The sequence below is a fragment of the Oratosquilla oratoria genome, chromosome 3 (genome assembly GCF_046742065.1).
Source record: "Oratosquilla oratoria isolate Oo_2021 chromosome 3, ASM4674206v1, whole genome shotgun sequence".
Lineage (NCBI taxonomy): Eukaryota > Metazoa > Arthropoda > Malacostraca > Stomatopoda > Squillidae > Oratosquilla > Oratosquilla oratoria.
In genome coordinates, this window is record NC_134779.1 from 88,407,818 (window position 1) to 88,434,543 (window position 26,726).

Below are 26,726 nucleotides of genomic sequence, written 5' to 3' on the forward strand. Positions count from 1 at the left end.
GCTTTCCTCCTATCCCGTATATCTGCATAACCTCCCACAGTGTCTTCCTGTCTACCCTATCATAAGCATTTTCCAGATCCATAAAAGCCCAAAAAACATCCTTCCCCTTTCCTATAGCTTTCTCACATATCTGTCTTACCACAAAGATCTGATCTACACAATCTCTACCTGTCCTAAATCCACACTGTTCCTCACCAATTACTCCTTCTGTTCCTCTCCTAATCCTCTCAATCAAGATCCTCCCATAAGCCTTCCCAACTACTACATTCACACTTGTCCCCTTTTCCCTTGTAAAGAGGAACTATACAGGCACTCCTCCAGTCCTCCGGCACTCTACCCTCTCTCCAGCAAACATTAAATAACCTCACCAACCAGTCCACCATCACTGTACCTCCCTTTTTCAGACATTCCACATGGCATCCATCCAGACCAGGTGCCTTCGCATTTCCCACTGCAGCTATATTTCCTTCCCTATCCTCCTTCACATTTAGCAACTCCCTAAAATATTCTGCCCATCTTCCCCTTATTGCCTTCTCTTCCATTATCATCTCTCCATCTGCACCTTTTACCCTTTCTTCTCTACTTGATTCGCCTCCTCTTCCTCTTAATTTCTTTCCAAAACATCTTTTTATTACTTTCAAAATTTTCTGTCAAACTCTTACCCCATTTCACATCTGCTCTCCTCTTTGCAACCTTTACCTTTTGCTTTACTTCTCTTTTCTTTTCTTTGTTCCTCTCATATGACTCTCTCATCCTATTTTGTAACCAATCTGTGTAAGCTCGCTTCTTCTCTTCTACAACCTTCTTTGTTTCCTCATCCCACCATTCACTACCCTTTCTTCTATTTCCCCCTATCCTTCTTGTTCCACACACCATCCTTGCACACTTTATGACTCCCTCCTTGAACCATCCCAATTCCTCCTCCACACCTAGCTCTAATCTACCCTTTACTCCCTCCCACTCCTCCTTCAGCTTCTTTCCATACTCCTTCTCCTTTTCATTCAAAGAGTTCACTCTAAGAACCTCCCTACCTTTTGTCCCTCTCCTCTTTCTCCATCTATCCTCCATTCTCAACTTACCTTCCACCAAAAAATTATCTGATATTCCCCCACCCTCTCCCCTTAGCACATGTACATCCTTAACTCTTCCTATCATAATCCTATTTACCACTACATAATCCATTAGCACTCTATCTACCACCCTTCCATCCACCACCCTCTCCCATGTGTACTTATGCTTGACTTTCTTCCGAAACACTGTATTTGCTATCATCAACTCTCTTTCTAGACACATTTCCACCATCAACTCTCCACTACGATTCTTTCCTGGAACTCCACATTTCCCAACCACTCCATCGATTGGACCATTTCCTACCCTAGCATTAAGGTCTCCCAGTACTATTACATTGACATTTCTTCCTCAATCCTCTATGCACTCATTTAGATCTAACCAAAAGGCCTCCCTTTCTTCTACACTCTTCTCACTGCCAGGCCCATATGCACTTACAAAGACCCACATCTCCTTCCCCAGTTTCACCTTTATCCACATTATCCTTGAGGAAACCTCCTTCCACTCCACTAGACGTTTACCTATCTCTTCACTTACTAGAATAGCCACCCCTTCCCTCCCTTGCCCTCTCTTCACTCCTGATATCCTCCCACTTACACTCCCAAACTTACACTCACCCTTCCCTTTCAACTTAGTTTCACTCAAAGCCAACACATCCATCTTTCTTCTCACAAACGTACAACCTATCTCTTCCCTTTTACTCTCATCTGTACCACATCCACGCACATTAAAAGACCCAAACCTTAGGGTGCTGGTCCGAGAACTTCCAGACCCTCTTATGCCTTCTCTTTTTCTTTTAGGAATATCCCCTTTGGGGCTTCAAGGAGAAGGATGCCTAGTCCCAATCCCCGTCCCTTTCTTCTCGCCTCTTACAATCCAAGTGGGAATACTTGGTGGCAGTATTCTTTTCCCCCACCACAGGGAATTCCATCACAGAAAAAGAATACTCAGAGAAATGGTACAGGATAGCAACAAGGGGTTGGAGGACAGCATAACAGAGGGACAGTCGTAGTATAAAAGTGTCATCATTTCTCTATGAACAGAGTTTTCCTCTATCATAGACAAAATGATGTGTGGCTCTGGTCCATAGGGGCACGCCATATAGACCCTAAAGTATCAACTGCATGCTACTTTGCCACAATAACAAGCAGCCAATACTCCAGACGGAGTATATAATTACTGGATAAAAAACAGGGACAAGGAACAGGGAGGAGGAATCATGTTCTTGGCCAAGAAAAACTTGTGACAAAAATTGCAGAGGGTAAAGGTAATGTTGAACTGATCATGATAAAAGTCGAAGGCAAGAATATGAAAAGTAGAAAGTTTATGGTGACCTATGTGCCCCCAAAAACGAACACTTGGAAAGAGAACAAACATACAAAAATGCTAGAAGACACAAGGAAATCACTAAACGAAATACTAATGGGTAGGGGTAATCTGGTAATTATGGGGGACTTCAATTGCAAAGAAATTTGTTGGGATAACATGACAGTGCGAGGAGGAGATGACTTGTGGGGCAATGTACTGCTAGACATGACCATGGAATGCACAATGACCCAATGGGTCAGTGAAAACACCAGGTACAGAAACAATGAAGAGCCATCGAAACTAGATTTAATATTTACAACAGAACCTGAAATTGTGGACAAAATCCATTACAAGACACCATTTGGAAAGAGTGACCATATACTCATCAAAACTGTACTAAAGGAAGAAATAGACATGGAGAGAAATGAAAAGCATAGGAAAGGAAGATTGATGTACAACAAAACAGACTTTGCAAAACTATTCTTCCGGAATGCAAACTGGGAAAAATTCTATATGGAAGAGACAACAGTGGAAGAGAAAAGGAATATATTGATGGAAAATTACAATGAAGGGGTGAACAGGCATGTACCAAGACAAAAGCGAGAGAGGGAGTACATTAAATGTTGGTTCAACAAAAGATGCAGTGAGGCAAAAGACAGAAGGGACAAAGCTTGGAAAAGGTGGAGAAAAGACAAAAAACAAAGCAAATAGCAAATTTATATAAACTATAGAAATGAGTATGTTAATGTGAGAAGAGGGGAAAAAAGGAACCATGAGAAGGATATTATAGATAAATGCAAAGATCAACCCAAACTATTCTATCAGTATGTGAATGGTAAATTTAAAACCAAACAGGAAATGGTGAAACTATGCTAAGGAAATATCGAATACACAGAAGAATTAGAGATGGCTGAAGTCATGAACAACCACTTTAAATCTGTCTTCACCAGAGAGAAAATACAAAATTGGGACATAGATAATAACAAGCAATCTCCCCACATGAGTGAGTTTACAACATCACAAAAATAAATATCAGAACACCTATCAAAACTGGACATCAGAATATCACATGGCCTGGATGGAATTGCAAATTGGATTCTAAAGGAATGCAAAGAAGAACTAACGGACAAAATACACATCATAATAAATAGCTCACTCAAAGAAGGAAAGATACCTAATGACTGGAAAAATGCTAACATTTACATATATAAAAGAGAAAACAAGGAGGAACCCACCAACTATAGGCCAGTATCACTAACAAGCACTATAGCCAAAATTTGTGAGAAAATAATCAAGAATAGATGGGTAAAACATCTGGAAGACAACAACATATTAAACCCAAGACAATTTGGGTTCAGGCAAGGAAGATCATGCACCACATACTTAATATGCTTATCCTCAAGGCTAATAGACATAGTGCAAGAAAGAAATGGATGGGCTGATTGTGCATTCCTAGACTTGCAAAAAGCCTTTGACAAAGTACCACACAGAAAATTATAAAAAAAAAAAAAAAACTGAAACACATAGGAGGAATACAAGGGAACCTACTAAAATGGATGGAGGACTTCCTGACAGGTAGAAAGATGAGAGTAGTGCTCAGAGAAAAATATTCAGATTGGAAAGAGGTGATCAGTGGAGTACCGCAAGGATCTGTACTGGCACCAATAATGTTGGCTATTTATGTGAATGACATGGATGAGGATGTGAAATGTTACATGAGCTTCTTTGCAGATGACGCCAAACTGTTATGGAAAGTAGAAACTGATAAGGATTGTGAAGCACTGCAGGAAGACCTGAACAAGGTATGGAACTGGAGTCAGAAATGGGAAGTGGAAAAAGCAAAAACAGAATATCAGGAAAATATACAATTGGAACCAAGGAAGTAAAGAAGGTAGGATCCGAAAAAGATTTGGGGGTAATTATCACAAACTACTTGTCCTATGATAAACAGATTAACAAAATTGTCAGGGAGACTTACAACTTGCTAAGATCAATAAAAGTGGCATTTGCATACTTGGACGAAGACATGATAAAAAAAAATATTGGTTACATTGATAAGGCCTAGACTAGAGTATGCAGCGACATTGTGGTCCCCCAGTATCAAAAAGAATATAAAGAAAATAGAAAGAATCCAGAGAGCAGCAACAAAAATGGCACCTGCACTTGCAAACCTATCATATGAGGAGAGATTGGTTAAACTGGAGTTACCGACGCTGGAGCAAAGAAGAGAGAGAGGTGACCTAATGACCATCTACAGAATCATGAAAGGCACAGAGATACTTGATAGAGAGGACTTACTAATCTGGGACAAGAGAAACACAAGAGGACATGGAAAGAAAATAAAAAAAAACATAGCTATAGAAGAGAACTGAAGTTTTCCACATAGAGTATTGGACACTTGGAACAAACTGGATAATGAAATAGTATGCGCAAAAACCATTCATGAGTTTAAAAGCGAACTAGACACTGTGAGATACAAAGGCGGGACACCACGAGCATAGCTCCCCTTCCCACAAAATACAACTAGGTAAATACCCTGCGGACCATTTATTGTAGTCTCTTCCTCCTGTACTTACACTATTGCTCAGAGGTATGGGGTAACACATATCAAACTAATTTACAATGTATAACTACTTTACAAAAGAAAACACAGTGTATAATATGCAATGGAGGATGACTAGACCATACAAATAATTTATTAAAAAAATTGAATCTACTAAAGTTCATGGACTTAATATAGTACACAACCGCCAGTGTTATGCACCAAATTTTTAATAAGCAAATGGCTCCAAATATAATGAAATTTTACATTGTTCATGAAACCAGCTACAGACGCTCCTCTACTTACGTTCATTCGTTTTACATTTTTTTTTTATTTTACGTTTGAACTAACTAAAAAAAAAATTGTAAAAAAAAATTTTTGTGAATTTTTTAGTTTAGTGCGTTCTCCGTAGTACGAAACGTTCAAACAATACTTACGCATGATGCGCGTCCATTGTTTACATGGCACAAACGACAGACTGAACGTGCCTTGCCTCCTCCTCCTCCTCCTCCTTCTCCTCCACCATCTCACTTTATGTTGCTTGAATTTAATTTATTTGTAATTAATGTTATTTTACAATGTTATGTTTATAATCAATGATTTAGGGGTGTTTTATAAGATACGGTAATGGAATTTATGGATGTACAGGTAGTCGTCAACTTACGACCGAGTTCGGTTCCGACAGACAGGTCGTAAGTCGATCTGGACGCAAGTCGGTCTTTATATATATACAGTATATATTACCCTTTAAATATTTTTGTTACTGTATATATACAGTATATATATATACTGTATATATATTGTATATTATAGTTAGCATATTGAAATAATCTTAGCATCTTTGAACTATGTTGTACAGTATTTTTTATCCTTTTTGTAGTTTTATCTGATTTTCTTTGGGAAACGTAGCCTAGGCCTAAGCATACTGAATAGGGGTGAAAAAGGATTTGGGAGATAGGGTTGATGAAAGAATATTAGGATGGTTTGGACACATGGAAAGAATGAGTGAAGAAAGACTAGTAAAAGAGGTATGGAAGGCAGATGTGGAGGGAGTGAACATGAGGGGACGTCCTAGGATGAGGTGGATGGATGGGGTGAAGGGGGCTTTGGGGAAGAGGGGAATGTCTGTTGAGGAAGGAAGGGAGAGGACAGAAGACAGAGGTGAGTGGAGAATGGTTGTATATGGATGATGTTGTGACTGCATGAGGAGGAATAGCCGGGGGGGTGGGGGCCGGGGTAGTATGTGTGAGTAAATTTTGACGCAGCCCGAAGGGATTTCTCCCCGTCCTCGCCTTATATGCAGAGGGGGACGGAGAGGGGGGGGTCGCCGATTAAATGAAGCGGCCTTGCTGTGGATGTGCTGTGTCTTGCGACACTGCTTCTGACCCAGGGCGGTGGGCAGGGTGCAGGGATGACCCGTCATCCAGGAGGTGCTCAGATGAGTGGGAGGGGTGTGGAGTGTATTTAGGGATGAAATGGGTGGGAGTGTTTATATGCCTTTCCCTTTTTGGCTACCTCCCTTGTAAGGGGGAAAAAGCCTTGGTATATGTATGTATGTATGTAATATTATTTTACCATCAGACTTTCTTTAGGAAACGTATGCATACTGAATAAAATCTTATTATCTTTGAGCTACGTTGTTTAATATTCATTAACTTTTTTTTATAAATTTCGTTAGGAAACATAGCCAAGGCCTATGCATACTGAATAAAGTCCTGTCATCTTTGACCTACTAATACTTTTTGTTGGTTACATTAAAATCATTGTTAGGCAAAATTAGGAATTTTTTTTATTTAAAAACACATTCATTTCGTTTACGGTCAGGTCTAGATTCCATACTCGCTAGTAGATGACGTCACGTTTTTGTGTTGTTATCACTTCGGGCAATGTCGGGTATTTTCGGAAGTTTCCGAAGTCTGATGTGATGGAAGACATTCAGAGGCCCAAATAAAACGCAATATTAGACTTCAAGCTTCTTTTATGGAAGAAAATTAAAATATCAAAACTTTATAAAAAAAATTCATGTGGAATGGTGAATTATATAATATATAAATATATTACTATTACTGGGTGGAAATTTTTTACATTAAAAAAGTTTGAACTGCTAGGAAAAGACAAGAGACTTGAATTTTCTTTATATAAAAATGGTCTTATTTGTATTTACAGCAGAACAATATTAAAATACATGTGGAAAATCTCAATATTAAAATACATGTATGTGGAAAATCACTTATTCTTATTTACAGCAGCACAATTAAAATGCATGTAGGCCTATACATGTAGGTGGAAAATCTCTACTGGTAAAAACACTTTATTTTTATTTGCAGCACATTGAGGGCAACTGTAAGTGTCATCTGTGCACATTTCCCTGACATCATGCACAGACAGATTTACACAGTTGTTATGATACCATTGTTTACAAGCGCTGCAGTCTATCATCAGTTTTCCAGGACGATAGACATGACACAATATTTGGTGATAGTTTCATACCTCTCATTTTGTGGCAATCTAGCTTTATTGAGTTTTTTATGTGGAAACATGGTGAAATCTCCCTTTTCAAGACATACTACAAGGTGTTCCCTCATTTTACTTGCACAGGAACTGATGACGTATACATCCTTGCATATGATCCCGTGACGTCATCTACTAGCGAGTATGGAATCTAGACCTGACCTTTCGTTTACGTACTGTACCGAAAATATTGTTATCGACAACAGACTAGGCATAAACAAAGTTTATTGTTACATTCGCAAAACATAAAAATACAAAATGCTGAACCGAACATATTGTTATCGATAATAGACAAGGCATAAGAAAATTTTACTGTTACATTCTATTAATTGCAAAACAATTGAAAATAAAAAATGCAAGGCAAAATTAAGAATTTTTTTTATTTCAAAACACATTCTTTTCGCTTACGTACTGTGCCGAACATATTGTTATCGACAACAAACTAGCTTAGGCATATAAAAAAGTTTTATTGTTACATTTTGTTAATTGCAAAACATATAGAAATACAAAATGCAATGCAAAATTAGGAAACATTTTACTTCAAAGAAAAAAATTGAAAGAATATTTAGCTGGCTGGGATGCTGACGGTGTCGGTAGCCTGCCAAAACTATCGTACTCGCGTCTCGCTGCCAGGCATAATATTGCAGTTCTATTACTCTATTAAATGTTAAATATTATTGCACTATCTCGTGGTCGTAAAGTCGATCAGTCGTAAGTTGCATAGGTCGTAAGTCGACGACTACCTGTATAGTACAGTGTGAACGGTCATACATTACTGGAACGTACAGTAACAACTTACGTTCATTTTCACGTTACGTTCGGCCGTTTGGAATATAACTAAAACATAAGTTGAGGAGCGTCTGTATGCATCTAGGCACACAAATGATTTTTTTAAACCCTAATATAGAACAAACAAAAAAGGACAGTGTTTATCAATAGTAGGCGTCAACACATGGAACAAACTTTAAAGAATTAACCAAAACAAAAAATCTATCAAATTTCAAAATCCATCTTATAAATTCACTTATAAAATCACACTAATATTAATTAAAGTCCCAAAAACCAAGTATCGCTGCAATAATTAGAACAAAAATCTATTATTCGCAACTGAAATAAGCTATTTCTTGGTGCAAAGATTAAATAAAATCATATTTGCTTTCAGGTGTTAATGAATCTCGTGTTATCTTTTCAAATTTGTTATTGTGCATTGTATATGCATAAATTTCAGATTTTGATAAATTCTGAGTGATTTCTACCTATTTTGAAGTCCTAGATCTTACTTTCAACTTCATTACTACTGTGTATAATGTGTATGGTTAATTGCTGTGAGATGCTCTTGCTGCTGCTGTTTCCTTCTGTTTTGTTCCAGGTGTATGTGCCATGGAAGATGTGGATTTTGAACATGCCCAACAGGATACCATTGTACCCTGCACAGTACCACTCTGGTGACCACACCTGAACCTACACTGTCCTGCCCTGCACTGCACCTTTCTGATGATCTCACCTGAATCAAAGCAACAACTGACCTAACAAACCAAATACAGATGTGCTGAGACATTTGCTCATAGGATGGTTTCTCACACCGTCCTACCCTGCACAGTACCCCTATGGTGACCTCACCTGAACCTACACCATCCTGCCCTGCACAGCACCCTTCTGATGACCTCAACTGAATCAACTCAACGACCGACCTTACAAACCAAATACAGATGTGCCATGCCATTTGCTCACACCAATGCAACAAATTCTCACAAATGGGAACAAGAATAATATAATGTAGATGTGGCATGACTTGGTGGGCGTTGTACCTGGCCAACTGGATTTGTGTATAGGTTGCGTGGATACCACTAGGGAATGTTAGTTAATCTTTTGCTGCAGTTGTGTGAGCATTTGAAGTGGAATCGTGTGTCATGTGTGTATTTACCTAGTTGTATTTTACAGGATGGGAGCTATGCTCATTGTGACCCGTTTTCGTATCTCTCCACGTCCAGTTTAGTTCTGGCATTTACTGTTCCACTGTTCAGCCCGTTCCAGACATTGATCACTCTGTATGGGAAACTGTTCTTTTTCAGGTCTCTTATGTAACTGTCTTTAATTTCTTTGCATGTCCTCTTGTTTCTCTTTTGTCCCATTTTAATAGGTCATCTCTATCAAGAACTTCCATCCCCTTTATAATTCTGAAAATGGTCAACAAGTCGCCTCTTTCCCTTCTCTGCTCTAATGTTGACAGCTGTAATTTTTCCAATCTTTGTTCATATGTCAAATTTGATAGTGGGTGCCATCTTTGGATTCTTTCTAATTTCCTTGTGTTTTTCTTTGTGCTAGGTGCCCACATTGATATAGCATATTCTAATTTCGGATATGTGTGTGTGTATCAGTACATTTTCCTAGTTGTATTACATGGGAAGGGGAGCTATGCTCATGGTGACCCGTTTTTATATCTCGCAAGATCAAGTTTGTTCTTAAATTCTTGTATTGTGTTTGTACACACCATTTTTTCATCCAATTTGTTCCATATATCTATCACTCTATGTGGGAAGCTGTTATTTTTCAGGTCTCTTCTGTAGTTATCCTTTTTGAGTTTCATTGCATGTCCTCTTGTTTTTCCTCCGTCCCACTTTAATAAGTCCTCTCTATCAAGGCATTCTTTTCCTTTCATAATTCTGTAGATGGTTAGTAGGTCCCCTCATTCTCTTCTTTGTTATAGGGTTGGCAATTCCAGTTCGACTAGTCTTTGTTCATAGGTTTGAAAGTGTTGGGGCCATCTTTGTCATTGCTCTTTGTATTCTTTCTAATTTTCTTATATTCTTTTTTGTACTGGGCACTGCATATTCCAGTTTTGGCCTTATCAGTGTTTGTAATATTTTCTTAATCATTTCCTTATCCAGGTATTTAAAGGCCACCTTTATTGATCTCAACAAATTGTATGTTTCTCCGACTGTTTTATTTATATGTTTATCTGGCGAAATGTCTTTGGTGATGATTACTCCTAGGTCCCTTTCAGAATCTACTTTCTTTACTTCTTTTCCATTAATTTTATACTGTCCTGATATTCTCTTCTTGCTTTTTCCAAATTCAATTATACTGCACTTCTTGATGTTGAATTCTACCTCCATCTCTTCCTCCACTGTGAGACTTTGTTCAGATCACTGTAATGAGTCACAATCTATTTCGTAGTGTATTCTCTTTAATAATTTTGCGTCATCCGCATAGCAGTTCATGTAAGTTTCAATGCCTTCGTCTATGTCATTTACATATACAGCAAACATTATTGGAGCTAGTACTGACCCCTGTGGGACGCCACTACTCATTTCTTCCCATTTTGAATATTTGTCTCTGAGCACCACTCTCATTTTTCTTCCCTGAAGGAAGTCCTCCATCCAATTCAATTGTTTTCCATGTATACCTCCTATTGTTTCCAGTTTATATAGTAAATTTCTGTGTATATATATATGCATGTCTTTATACATATGTAGCTTCTTGTGAACACTGTTTGTTTGCCCAAATTGTATATCTGCACCTTGTATCTGTGTGAATTATGGATGCATGTATGTCTTTATATATCTGATTCTTATATCTATATAAATTTTAAATATTGGCTGCTCCCACTGGATACTATTACTGTTGCTATCGATATCTTTGTGATAAAATTTATTTTTCTGTGAAAATTTTTGTAAATGCTTAAATGCTTGTATATAAACTATTAGGGGGGAGGATTTTATAAGCTATTGCTTCTGCTCTCTCCTTTTCAACAAATTAGTATTTAAATGTATATATATATGTACATCTTCAACATGAAAATGTAATGTATGATATTTTGTTGAATAAACTATTAAATTGTTAAAATTGATGTTAAATTGTTTAAATTATTGTTAATTGCTATGTAGATTATTATAAATTGAGAGGGCTTTCACTGTCACAAGGGAGGTAGAAAGAGAATTGTTGTGGCGAGACAGGTCATCAATCCATTTCCTCCATTATTGGTTCCCTCTGCCTCATTAGTGTCTTTGTCATTAATGTAAAAGCTGTTTCACCAGCTTTCCTTACAATGTCTTATTGTTTGATTGCTGGGGAGACAGTTGATTGGGGCAACTGCATTATTCTGGCAATGGAGTTTGCCCCTTCACCTCCCTCATGGCACTTAACAATTTCAAGTTTTTTCTCCAATGATAAACTCTTCCTCAGTCTTTTGGGCTTTATCTCACCAGTAGTAGTTGTTGCAGACTGCTTGAAAACCATCACATTTTGTATTACTCTCATAAAAGCAAGAGTGAAAGTGAAATACTAGCACAAAACATAGACACAGATACATGGGCCAAGGGAGTAAACACAACTGAATAAATATCAGGAACAAGTTTCAGTATGTGGACAATGGAGTGTGGATGGCACTGCTATTGCAGTGCATTTGTTTACTGTTTGGTGATCATATAATTGAGCACCTACATCGAAAAACAAGTGAGTGGTATCAATTCAAAAAGATCATATAAACAAAATATTGTATATTGAACCACTGAATACCAAGGGAAACCTGTACATACATATACCAATGGCTATTTCCCCCTTACAAGGGAGAGAGCCAAAAAAAAAAAGGCATAAAATCCACTCCTACCCATTCCATCCCCACATACTCCCATTCACCCCCCCCCTCCCTCTTATTTTGGCTCCTCCTGGATGACAGGTCATCCTGGCATCTCACCCACTGCCCTGGATTAGAAGCACTGCAACAAAACACAGCACATCCACAGCAAGGCCACTTCATTTAATCAGCAACATCCCTCTCTCCATCCCCTCATGCAGAAAAAGAGAAGACAGGGAGAAATCCCTTTGAGCTGCATCAAAAAATCATTCACACATACTCCCTCACCCTCCCATCCCCCACCCACTCCCATGTATGACAGCATCATCCATACACAACTATTCTCCATTCACCCCTATCTTCTGTCTTCTCCCTTCCTTCCTCAACAGACTTTCGTCTCTTTCCCAATGCCCCTTTTATCCTATCCATCTCATCCTTGGTCACCCCCTCATGTTCACTCCTTCCACCTTTGCCTTCCATACCTCTTTTACTAATCTTTCTTCACTCATTCTTTCCATGTGTCCAAACCATCCCAATACTCTTTCATAAACCCTATTTCCCAACTCCCTTCCCATCCTCACTCTCCTCCTCACCTCCTCGTTTCTCACTTTATCTAACCTAGTAACCCCTATCATACTTCTGAGGCCCCTCATCTCAAACATATTCAAACTCCCTTCTTCCTCCCTTATGTTCCATGTTTCTGCCCCATACAGTGCTGTTGGGACAATTATTCCTTCATACAATCATCTACAAAGGATTTTAAAGGCGGAGCATGCCGACATGAGACCTTTTGGTCCATAACTAGGTCGGATGTGAAAAAAAATATAATGATAAATAAATCAATAAATAAAATATAATAATATAAATGATAAAATAAAATGTATAGGTATCAAATAATTCAGACTGTCATCCCCGGATTTGAACCAAGGCTCATGAGATTATAGGTATAGGTATTGTTAAATAATAAACAAAAGGGTAAATAGTAAATAATATAATTGTTATATAACAAATATGAAATGTGAATCAAGCAAACAAATAACAGACAAATGATAATCAAAATAAACAAATAACATAAAATAAATGACAATAATTACAGCATCTTGCTTAGGTATTTATCTAAATGATTCTTAAAGCTTCAAAATGAACTACATTGCACTGCCTCTGCAGGAAGCTTATTCCATTCATTAACTACATGGTTGGCGAAGTTGTTTCTACCCACTTCCAAATTAAATATTTCTTGAAAGCTTGAGACCATTGTTGTCTGATTCTCATTCAGTGTGAAAATTTTGTCACTTTTGATGTTGTCAATTCCTTTTAGAATCTTAAAAACTTGTATCAAGTCACCTCTGAGTCTACGCTTTTTTAGGGAAAACAGATTAATATGTTTTAATTGATTTTCTTACGATTTATGTTTGATATTTGGAATCAATTTTGTGGCTCTCCATTGTATATTTTTCTTTCATTTTAACAGAACCTAAAAACAAGGAAACGATAGTGCCAATTAAAGCTGATGAGGGTATCTTGATAGATGATTTTTTCATATGAAATGCAAAATAAAACAATAAACTAATATATACATCAAATTGTCATATGACTAATATTAAATGTGAATCAAGCAACAAATAAACAGACAAATGATATAATCAAAATAAACAAATAATATAAAATAAATGACAATCATTACAGAATTTTGCTTAGGTATTTATCTAAATGATTCTTAAAGCTTCGAAATGAACTACATTGCACTGCCTCTGCAGGAAGCTTATTCCATTCATTAACTACACGGTTGGCGAAGTTGTTTCTACCCACTTCCAAATTAAATGTTTCCTGAAAGCTTGAGACCATTGTTGTCTGATTCTCATTCAGTGTGAAAATTTTGTCATTTTTTATTTTGTCAATTCCTTTTAGAATCTTAAAAACTTGTATCAAGTCACCTCTGAGTCTACACTTTTTTAGGGAAAACAGATTCATATGTTTTAATTGATTTTCGTATGATTTATTTTTGATATTTGGAATCAATTTTGTGGCTCTTCATTGTATATTTTTCTTTCATTTTAAGAGAACTTAAAAACAAGGAAAAGATAGTGCCAATTAAAGCTGATGAGGGTATCTTGATAGATGATTTTTTCATATGAAATGCAAAATAAAACAAACTAATAAATACATTAATTATATAAGTAAAAAGAATAAGAATAAATCAAATAAATGGTCACTAAGTCTAAGCATTTTTTTATACTGATCAACCATTAACTTTTCAATATTTATTCTCCAAAATTGTTTAGAAAATGGGATAAAGTGGGATTTTGATTGATACACTGTGGGATTTTGCATCCACTCCCAAATGTCTATTTCTCACCCCCCTCTCCATCCCCTCATGCAGAAAAAGAGAAGACAGGGAGAAATCCCTTTGAGCTGCATCAAAAAGTAATTTACACATACTCCCTCACCCTCCCATCCCCCACCCACTCCCATGTATGACAGCATCATCCACACACAACCATTCTCCATTCACCCCTATCTTCTGTCTTCTCCCATCCTTCCTCAACAGACATTCCTCTCTTTCCAAATGCCCCTTTTATCCCATCCATCTCATCCTTGGTCACCCCCTCATGTTCACTCCTTCCACCTTTGCCTTCCATACCTCTTTTACTAATCTTTCTTTACTCATTCTTTCCATGTGTCCAAACCATCCCAATACACTTTCATAAACCCTATCTCCCAACTCCCTTCCTATCCCCACTCTCCTCCTTACCTCTTCATTTCTCACTTTATCCAACCTAGTAACCCCTATCATATTTCTCAGGCCCCTCATCTCAAACATATTCAAATTCCTCCTTTCTTCCTCCCTTATGTTCCATGTTTCTGCCCTGTAAAGTGATGTTGGGACCATTATTCCTTCATATAATCTCCTCTTAGCATCCATTCCCAAAGCTCTATTTCTCATTACACTTTTTAATCACCCAAGGCATTAACTTCTCTCAATCTACATCATACCTCTACCTCCACTCCTCCCTTTCCTGCCACAATCACATTCAAGTATTTAAAAATATTCACTTCCTCCATTCTCTTTTCCTTAATATACACACTTCCAATTTGCTGCTACATTCTCCCTTTATACATCTCATCACCTTTTACCCACATTTTTCTTCAACTTCCTTCTTTCGCACACTTTCCCTAACTCTGTCAATAATGTCCTCTGATCCTGCTACAAGCGCAGTGTTGTCAGCAAGCAACAATTGGCATATCTCCCACTTTTCTCTATTTTCTTTAACAATCTCCAATCCCCGGTCCATTACCCTTGCATTTACCTCTTGCACCACCCCATCCATGTATAAATCGAACAGCCAAGGTGACATAACACATCAATGATGAAGTCCCAGCTTTACCTCAAACCACTCACTCTCTCCATTTCTAATTCTAACCCAGGCTCTACTACTCTAGTAAAAACTGTTGACTGTTCTTAAAACCTTTCCTCCTATCCCATACATCTACAATACCTCACAGAGCTTGGAAGAAATGGAAAAGAGACAAGAAAACAAGCAATGGCTAATGTACATCAAACTAAGAAATGATTATGTAAAAATATGCAGAGATGAAAAGAGAAACTATGATAAAAAAAAAAAAATAGGAAAATGCAAGGAAGAACCCAAACTATTTTATAGGTATGTAAATGGCAAACTGAAGAATAAACAATAGAAAAGCTGTGCCAAGGTAAATATGAATATACAGAAAAACTGGAAATGGCTGAAATTATTAACCACTTCAAATCAGTATTCACAATAGAAAACTCACCTAACTGTGAGGAAATAGAGAGAGAGAGATATCCCCCTCAATGAAAGGAATAATTGTAACACAGAAGGAAATCAGCGACCAAATCAAAACCCTTGACGTCAGAAAATCACATGGTCCAGACGGAATTGCAAATGGGATACTGAAAGAATACATGGAAGAATTAACAGATAAACTATACAATATTATCAGGACTGGAAAAATGCAAACATTACAGCAATTTATAAGGGAGGAAACAAAGAAGACCCATCAAATTACAGACTGGTCTCCCTGACAAGCACAGTGGCAAAAATTTGTGAAAAGGTCATCAAAAATATATGGGTTAAGCATTTGGAAGAAAAAACTATACTGAATCCAAATCAGTTTGGAATCAGTCAAGGAAGATCATGTAAACAAACTTGATCTGCTTCTACTCAAGATTAATAGACATGACATAAGAAAGATGGTTGGGCAGACTGTGCCTTTCTGGACCTACAAAAAGGCATTTGATAAGGTACCACACAATAAACTAATAAGGAAGATAGAGTCAATAAGTGGCATCAGAGGAAAATTATTGGAATGGATGAAAGACTTCCTCACTGGGAGGAAAATGAGAGTAATAATTAGAGGTAAATTCTCAAATTGGGAAGAAATGATAAGTGGTGTCCAGCAGGGATCAGTATTGGCCCCGATCATGTTTGCCATATATATGAAGGAGTAGAGTGTTATATGAATTTCTCTGCAGACAACGCAAAAATACTAAAGAAAGTAAGAATGGAGGAGGATTGCAACTCATTACAACAAGACTTGGACAAGATCTGGAAATGGACTCAAAAGTGGGAAGTGAAATTCAATATCAACAAATGTAGTATAATGGAATTTGGAAAAAGTAAAAACAGAATATCGAGAGATTATAAAACTGGTGAAGAGGTCAAAAAAGTAAACTTGGAAAAAGACCTTGGAGTGATGATCAGCAAAGACTTGACACCGGATAAGCATATTAATAAAATAGTCGGAGAAACCTACAATTTATCGAGGTCAATAAAAGTGGTATTTGCCTACAAAAAAAAAAAAAATAATAAACTACACTAATAAGACCAAAACTCGAGTACACAGCAACACTATGGACACCCAGTACTAAAAAGAATATAAAAAAAATTAGAAAGAACACAATGAGCAACAACAAAACTGGCACCAACTCTTTCCAAAATGACATATGAACAAAGACTGCCCAAATTAGAATTACCAACTCTGGAACAAAGGGAAAGAGGAGACCTACTATCTATAGAATTATGAAAGGATTGGAAATCTTAGATAAGAATGATTTATTGAAATGGGACAACGGAAAAACAAGAGGACTCGAAAAGAAGCTAAAAAAAAAGATGATTACAGAAGAGATCTGGAGGGAAAAAAAAAATGGGATAATGGGAACAAATTAGACAAACAGTGTGTGCAAGCACTATTCAAGATTTTAAGAAAAAACTTGAGGCTGAGATATACAAAGATGGGTCACCACAAGCATAGCTCCCTTCCTGTATAATACAACTAGGTAAATACACAGTGCCTGCCTGTCTACCCTGTCATATGCCTTTTCTAATTCCATAAAAAAAATCCTTACCTTTTCCTAAAGCTTTCTCACATACCTGCCTTACCACAAAAATCTGATCCATTTAACCCCTACCTGTCCTAAACCCACACTGTTCCTCACCAATTACTCCCTCTCTTCCTCTCCTAATCCTCTCAATCAAAACCCTTTCATAAGCCTCCCCAACTACACTCAACAAATTGATCCCTCTGGAACTACTCTCACACTTGTCCTCTTTTCCCCTGTAAAGAGGAACTACACAGGCACTCCTCTAGTCCTCTGGCACTCTACCCTATTTTAGACAGACATTAAACAACCTCACCAGCCATTCCCTCATCACTACAATTCCTTTTTTTTTAGACACTCCATATGACACCCATCTAACTCAGGTGCCTTACCTGCTTTCATCATTTTCTTAGCACTTCCCAATGCAACTACCTTTCCCTCCCTATACTCCTTCACATTTAGCAACTCCCTAAAATTCTCTGCCTATCTTCCTCTTACTGCCATCTCTTTCATTATCATCTCTCCATATGCACTTTTTACCTTTTCTTCTCTACTTGATTCACCTCCTCTTCCTCTCTTAATTTTTTCCCAAAACATCTTTTCATTTCAAAATTTTCTGTAATAATCTTCCCCCTTTCACATCTGCTCTCCTCTCTGCCTCTTTTATCTTAGGCTTTACTTCTCTTCTCTTTACTTTGTACCTCTCATATGATTCCCTCGTCCTAATTTGTAACAAATCTATGAAAGCTTGCTTTTCTTCTACACCCTTCTTTGCTTCCTCATCCCACCACTCACTAAACTTCCTTCTATTTCCTCCCATCCTTCTTGTTCCACACACCATCTCTGCACACCTTATGACTCCCTGATATCATCTGATATTCCCCCACTCTCTCCCCTTTAGAACATGTACATCCAAAACTCTTCCTACAATTCTCTTGGGTAACACTATGTAGTCCATTAATGCTCAATCTACCACCCTTCCATCCACCACCCTCTCCCATGTGTACTTATACTTGCCTTTCTTCCTAAACACTGTATTTCCTATCATCAACTCTCTAGACACATCACCATCAACTCTCCACTACAATTTTTTCTGGAACTCCACACTTCACAACTAGTCCACCACACATTTACCTATCTCTTCACTTACTAATATAGGCACTCCTTCTCTTCCTCATCCTCTCTTCACACCCTGACACCTTCCCAACTGCACTTCCAAACTCAAACTTGCCCCTCCCTTTCAACTTAGTTTCATTCAATGCCAACACATCCATCTTCTCACAAACATATTGCCTATCTCTTCCTTTTTACTCTCATCTGTACCACACCCATGAAAACTAAAAGACTGAAACCTTAGTGTTCTGGTTGCAAAACTCCTCCCAGACCTGTTATGCCTCTGCTTTTTTCTTAAGAATGTCCCCTTTGGGGCTACAGAGAGAATGATGCCTAGTCCCATCGCCGTCCCATTTTTGTCACCTTTTATGACTCAAGTGGGAACACTTGGTGGCAGTATTCTTTTCCCCCCACCATAGGGTTTGGAAAAAAAAAAAAAAAAAGGAAATGAATATTCAGAAAAGTAGTACAGGTAGTCGTCGACTTACGACCGAGTTCGGTTCCGACAGACAGGTCGTAAGTCGATCTGGACGCAAGTCAGTCTATATACCGTATTTTTCGGTGTATGACCCGCGGCTTTTTGCCTCAGAAAGGGGCCAAAATTCGGGGGTGCGGGTGATATAAAGGTGCGGGTCTTCTGTGGATTCTGGTTAGAAATTGCCCTCTTAAACAATACAACAGTCGACTTACGACCGAGTTCGGTTCCGACAGACAGGTCGTAAGTCGATCTGGACGCAAGTCAGTCTATATACCGTATTTTTCGGTGTATGACCCGCGGCTTTTTGCCTCAGAAAGGGGCCAAAATTCGGGGGTGCGGGTGATATAAAGGTGTGGGTCTTCTGTCGATTCTGGTTAGAAATTGCCCTCTTACGCAGTCAAAAAAAAAAAAAAAAAAAAAAAAAACGATTAGTTTAGTTTAGTTGGGTGCCCTCTCGGATCAGGGATTTGCGGGAGGACCGACCGGGTTCATCGAATGAAAGTTGATCAATGTCATAATACAGCGCGCACGATCGAGACATACGACAAAGAGAAGGTAGGATTTGTCAGTATCTTACCCGCTTTACATGCTCTTGTTAGTAATAAAGGCATTATCACAAATAAAACAGGCCTAACTAAACAGCATGAACATACAATACAACAGTGACTGGTACCAACACCAACATCGTGTGTCGCGATCAAACAAAAACAAGCGGGCAGCCATTTTCGCACTTACAAATTACAAACTGTACCTGATTCCTTAATGCTAAATTTGTGCATTACATGTGCATAATGGGTCGTTCAAGCATGGAAAAAATTAAAGAATCGACTATTCAGAACGGTTTCCGTAAATCAGAAATGTGCCATCCTGCAATGTTCGATGCATGCTACGACTCAGAAAAGGAATCGGACGAATCTGAAATCGAAATGGAAACGGATGAGGTCACTGCATCAGAATTGGCCGATTTATACCGCAACCTCTTCCATGACGAAACAGAGGATGAGGAATTCGATGGCTTCGTGAGCAATGATACGCCTTCATAAACATTATTGACTCTGTCGTCTGTGATCACTGACAGTGCTTTTTTTCTAATAATGATGTTCTCCATTGACTGTTCATAACAGTTCAATGATGTGCTCTATTATATAGTTCTATTCTATTGAAAACTAACCATTGGAAATTGTTTGGTTTAATAATTAATTACCAGTCTTTGTATGGCATTTATAAACCAATTGATTGATTTATTACCGGTAAACAACCAAACAGGGTTTTATGGCATTATTTACATGAATTAATTAAGGTTCTTTTTAATATATATATGTGCAATAAAATATATTGAAATGTAATTTGTTGGTTATTCTTCACCACAATCAGAAATAAATAGGACTGGAGGAATGCTGGTATCATGATCATGAATCGTAATGCAGCGTCTTCGACCCATCCCAAAGGCATTGTAAGATCAGTTGCACACTTTCGAGATCACCCCTCTTTCATCAAAACTACCACTACATCTAGTGGCAGCTTCAGAAACCAAATTGTGAGGTTGTGTACGTACGTGTCGGCCTTTGATGTGTGATGAATCCTGAAAAGCAAAATATCACCAAGAAACCTGCCAATATCGGAAAACATATATCTTTTTTTATAAATCACATAAGCATTGATGAAACAGAAAATTTAGAAAAAGCCTCAGCTTTGAAATTACTTTGATCACCACGTCAACGGCCGGCCGTAACAACAACCACCGTGAGCTGTGCCTGTGGCCACCCATGCATGGGTATTATACATCGTTGGATCGACAGTGCCGTGCATGCCATATGACTGCGGGTCATACAGCAGTGCGGGTCTTGTGTGGATTTTCACTAAGGTGTAAGGGGGTGCAGGTCATATAACGGTGTGGGCTATAGTACGAAAAATACGGTACATATACAGTATATATTACCCTTTATATAATTATATATATATATATATATATATATATATATATATATATATATTTTGTATATTTAGCATACTGAAATAATCTTAGCATCTTTGAACTATGTTGTATAGTATTTTTAACCTTTTTATAATTTCATCTGATTTTCTTTGGGAAACGTAGCCTAGGCCTAAGCATATTGAATAAAATCCTATCATCTTTGACCTATGATATTTAATACTGTATTTGTTAACCTTTGTATTATTTTACCATCAGACTTTCTTTAGGAAACGTATGCATACTGAATAAAATCTTATTATCTTTGAGCTACGTTGTTTAGTATTCATTAACTTTTGATCATTTTCGTTAGGAAACGTAGCCTAGGCCTACGCATACTGAATAAAGTCCTGTCATCTTTGACCTACAAATCCTTTTTTGTTGGTTACATTAAAATCATTGTAAAGCAAAATTAGGAAAAAAAAATATTTCGAAACACATTCTTTTCGTTTACGTACTGTACCGAAAATATTGTTATCAACAACAGACTAGGCATAAACAAAGTTTACCGTTACATTTTATTAATCGCAAAACATAAAAATACAAAATGCTGTACCGAACATTTTGTCATCGACAACAGACTAGGCATAAAAATATACTGTTACATTTTATTAATTGCAAAACATAAAAATACAAAATGTAAGGCAAAATTAGGACTTTTTTTATTTCAACAAAACACATTCTTTTCGTTTAAGTATTGTACCGAACATATTGTTATTGACAACAAACTAGCCTAGGCATAAAAAGTTTATATTTTATTAATTGCAAAACATACAAAAATACAAAATTCAATGCAAAATTAGGAAACATTTTACTTCAAACAAACAAAATGAAAGAATATTTAGCTGGCTGGGATGCTGACGCTGCTGGCAGCCTGCCAAAACTATCGTACTCGTGTCTCGCAGCGTGCGGAGTAATGTACTGCACTGCCAGGCATAACATTACAATTCTATTACTCTATTAAATGTTAGATATTATTGCACCATCTCATGGTCGTAAAGTCGATCAGTCGTAAGTCGCATAGGTCGTAAGTCAATGACTACCTGTACAGGACAGTATCAAGAGTGGGGGAGACAACATAACGGAGGGCCAGTCACAGTATACTATCATAATTTCTCTATTAATGAAGATTTCCTCTATCACAGACAAAATGATGTGTGGCTCTGGTCTGTAGGAGCACACTATATAGACACTAAAGTATCAGCTGCATGCTACTGAGCAACTTTTAACCCCACAATAACATGCAGTCAATAACCCAGATGGTGATAATAATACATACATATACCAAAGGCTTTTCCACCCTTATATGGGAGGTAGTCAAAAAAACATAAGCAATAGAAACCACTCCCAACCATTCCATCCCCTACATACTCCACTTCCCCTACCCTCTTCCCTCCCTCATATCTTGGCATCTCACACATACTACCTCACCCCCAATCCCCACCCATTCCACCTCATGCATCACAACATCATCCATATACAATCATTCTCCATTCATCCCTGTCTTCTGTCTTCTCCCATCCTTCCTCAACAGACATTCCCCTCTTCCCCAAAGCCCCTTTTACCCCATCCGTCCATCTCATCCTAAGTTGCCCCCTCATGTTCACTCCCTCCACATATGCCTTCTATACCTCTCTTACTAGTCTTTCTTCACTCATTCTTTCCAAGTGTCTAAACCATCCTAATACTCTTTCATGAACCCTATCTCCCAACTCCCTTACCACCCCCTTTCTCCTTCCCACCTCCTCATTTCTCACTCTATCCCCCAACTCCCTTACCACCCCCTTTCTCCTTCCCACCTCCTCATTTCTCACTCTATCCAGCCGAGCAACCCCCACAAAACCTCCCAAACACCTCACCTCAAACACAAACTTTTACCCACTTTTATCTTCAACTTCCTTCTTTCGCACAACTTCCCAAACTCTGTCACTAACTTCCTCAATCTCTCCTCTGAGACTACAAGCACAGTGTCATCAGCAAACAACAACTGGCTTATCTTCCACTTTTCTCCATTTTCTTTTATAATTTACAATCCCTGACCCACTACCCTTGCATTTACCTCTTGCACCACCCCATCCATGTATAAATTGATCAGCCAAGGAGACATAATGCATCCCTGATGAAGTCCCACCTTTACCTCAAACCACTCGCTCTCTCCATTTCTAATTCTAACACAAGCTCTACTAATCTTGTAAAAACTCTTGATTGCTCTTAACAGCTTTCCTCCTATCCCATATATCTACAATACCTCACACAGCGCCTTCCTGTCTACCCTGTCATAAGCCTTTTCCAGATCCATAAAACCTCAAAAAACATCCTTACCTTTTTCTATAGCTTTCTCACATATCTGTCTTACCACAAAAATCTGATCTACGCAACCCCTACCTGTCCTAAATAAACACTGTTCCTCAATGAAAGTGGTATTTGATGACTTGGATGAAGAAATGATTAAAAAAAATATTAGTTACACTGATTAGACCAAAACTGGAATGCACAGCAACACTATGGACACCCAGTGCTAAAAAAAATATAAGGAAACTAGAAAGAATACAGAGAGCAATGACAAAGTTGGCACCAGCTCTTACCAAATTATCATACAAAGATTATCGAAATTGGAACTACCAACACTGGAGCAGAGAAGAAAAAGAGGTGATCTACTGACTATATTTAGAATCATGAAAGGAATGGAAATCCTTGACAGGAATGATCTAATAAAAATTGACAATGGAAAAGCAAGAGGTCATGAAAAGAAACTAAAAAAGGATAACTATAGAAGAGATCAGAAAAAGAATAGTTTTCTACACTGAGTGCTAGATATCTGGAATAACTTCGATAAAAAACAGTGTGTGCAAATAATATTCAAGATTTTAAGAAAAACTTGATGCTGAAAGATAAAAATATGGGTCACCATGGGCATAGCTCCCTTCCTGTGTAATACAACGAGGTAAATACCTATTACTCCCTCTGTTCCTATCCTAATCCTCTCAATCAAAACCCTCCCATAAGCCTTCCCAACTACCCTTAAACTGATCACTCACACTTGTCCCCTTTTCCCTTGTAAAGTGGAACTATACAGGCACTCCTCCAGTCCTCCGGCACTCTACCCTCTTAAACATTAAATAACCTCACCAGCCAGTCCACCATAACTGTACCTCTTTTCCTCAGACATTCTGCATGGCATCCATCCAACCCTGGTGCCTTTCCTGCTCTCATCACCTTAACAGCTGCCTTCACTTCATCTTTCCATATTTCTCCTTCATTTTCCTCATTCATCATGATCATTTTCTTTGCGCTTCCCACTGCAACTACCTTACCCTCCCTATACTCCTTCACATTAAGCAACTCCCTCAAATACTCTGCCTATCTTCCTCTTCCATTATCATCTCTCTATCTGCACCTTTTACCTTTTCTTCTGTGCTTGATTCACCTCCTCTTCCTCTTAATTTCTTTCCAAAACATCTTTTTATTACTTTCAAAATTTTCTGTCATAGTCTTACCCCATTTCACATCTGCTCTCCCCTTTGCCTCCTTTATCTTATGCTTTACTTCTCTTCTCTTTATTTTGTACCTCTCATACGATTCCCTCGTCCTAATTGTAACAAATCTATGCAAGTTTGCTTTTCTTCTACACCCTTCTTTGCTTCCTCATACCACCACTCACTAAACTTCCTTCTATTTCCTCCCATCCCTCTTGTTCCACACACCATCTTTGCACACCTTATGACTCCCTCCTTGAAACATCCCCATTCCTCCTCCACTCCTAGTTCTACTCTATCCTTCACTCCCTCCCACTCCACTCTCAGCTTCTTCTTATACTCCTCCTTTTCTTTCTCATTTCAGCAGGTCACTATAAGCACCTCCCTACCTTTTGTCCTTTTCTTCTTTCTCCATCTATCCTCCACTCTCAACTTAACTTACACCAAAAATAATCTGATATTCCACCACTCTCTCCCCTTAGAACATGTACATCCTTAACTATTCCTACTATATTCCTGGCTACCACCCTTCCATTCACCACACTCCCATGTGTACTTATGCTTGACTCTCTTCCAAAACACTGTATTTGTTATCATTAACTCTCTTTCGAGACACATCTCCACCATAAACTCTCTACTACAATTTTTTCCTGGAACTCCACACTTCCCAATCACTCCATCTATTGGTTCATTTCATACCCTAGCATTAAAGTCTCCCAATACAACTACATTGACATTTCTCCCTAATCCCTCTATGCAATCATTTAAATCTATCCAAAAAGTCTCCCTTTCCTCTACACTCTTCTCACTATCAGGCCCATATGCACTTACAAAAACCCACATCTCCCTTCCTAGCATTAACTTCATCCACATTATCCTTGAAGAAATCTTCCACTCCACTACACGTTTACCCGTCTCTTCACTTACTAGTATAGCCACCCCTTCTCTCCCTCATCCTCTTCACTCCTGAGAACCTTCCAACTACACTCCCAAACTCACACTCGTCCTTCCCTTTCAATTTGTTTCACCCAATGCCAACACATCCATCTTCTCACAAGCATACTGCCTATCTCTTCCCCCTTACTCTCATCTGTACCTCATCCACACACATGTATCAGCTGCATACTACTTTACCACAATAACATGCAGCCAATACATACATATACCAAAGGCTTTTTCCCCCTTACAAGGGAGGTAGCCAAAAAAACAAAGGCATAAAACCACTCTCACCAATTCCATCTCCAACATACTCCACTCCCATCCACCCCCTTCCTTCACTCTTATCTTGGCACCTCCTGGATGACAGGTCATCCCTGCATCTTGCCCACTGCCCTGGGTCACAAGACACAGCACATCCACAGCAAAGGCCACTTCATTAAATTGGTGACACCCCCTTCTCCATCCTCTCAAGCAGAAAAGGAGATGGGGAGAAATCCCTTCAGGCTGCATTAATTTATTTTTCACACATACTCCCTCACCCCCACCCACTTCCCCCTCATGCATCACAGCATCACAACCATTCTCCATTCGCCACTATCTTCTGTCCTCTCCCATCCTTCCTCAATACATGTTCCCCTCTTTCCCAATGCCCTTTTACCCCATCCATCCACACCTCTTTTATTAGTCTTTCTTTACTCATTCTTTCCATGTGTCCAAACCATCCCAATACTCATTCATCAACCCTATCTCCCAACTCCCTTTCCACTCCCATTCATTTCATCTCCTCATTTCTCACTCTATCCAGCCTTGTAACCCCAATCATATTTCTCAGGCACCTCATCTCAAACGCATTCAAACTCCTCTAATAATAATTATAATAATAACACTTATCATCATCATCATCATCACCATTTTTTGCCTGAAATTCCACTGACTCTTAAGTCCACAGTCCTACAGTAATAAGCAATGGTACCCTGGCCTTCTCACACATTTTTCTAGGAAATATTGGATTGACATCTATCTCACAGGCCCACCATTTCCAAGTACACTGGTCTCTCATGCACTATATAGCCTCAGTTTTTATCTAAAAACCTTTTGGAAAAATAAATATAATCACAACTGTCCCTTTTCTGCATCATGAAGATTAAACTACTACATATTGTGCAGTTAAGACTACATTTCAACCACCTGCTAATGATTAACATTGTATAGTTAAAACTACATTTCAATCACCTGATAATGATTAACATCTTATATACTTGTGGCTTTTGTAGTTAACCCTTTTAATTCAAGGTTTCACCCTGTGCTAAATGAAATTCTCTGATATTAGCCAAAACAAATTCTGTAGTGTTATAATAGCAAAGAGGCTAACTGTTTTAGTTTT

At 38.2% G+C, this 26,726-nt stretch overlaps 1 protein-coding gene across 8 annotated transcripts in view; it reads right to left on the reverse strand.

Moving 5' to 3' along the window:
• Positions 1-26,726, reverse strand: part of LOC143024178 (reticulocalbin-2-like) — a 238,176-nt gene that overhangs the window by 68,912 nt on the left and 142,538 nt on the right. Inside the window, exon 6 of one of the 8 annotated variants that reach the window (XM_076183019.1) lies at positions 21,729-21,853. The exons of the other annotated variants lie outside the window; for them this stretch is intronic. Coding sequence (XP_076039134.1) covers positions 21,744-21,853 — 110 coding nt within the window. The 3' untranslated portion in view covers positions 21,729-21,743. Of the gene's footprint in view, positions 1-21,728; positions 21,854-26,726 lie in introns of those variants that run through there. 8 annotated transcript variants of the gene reach the window in all.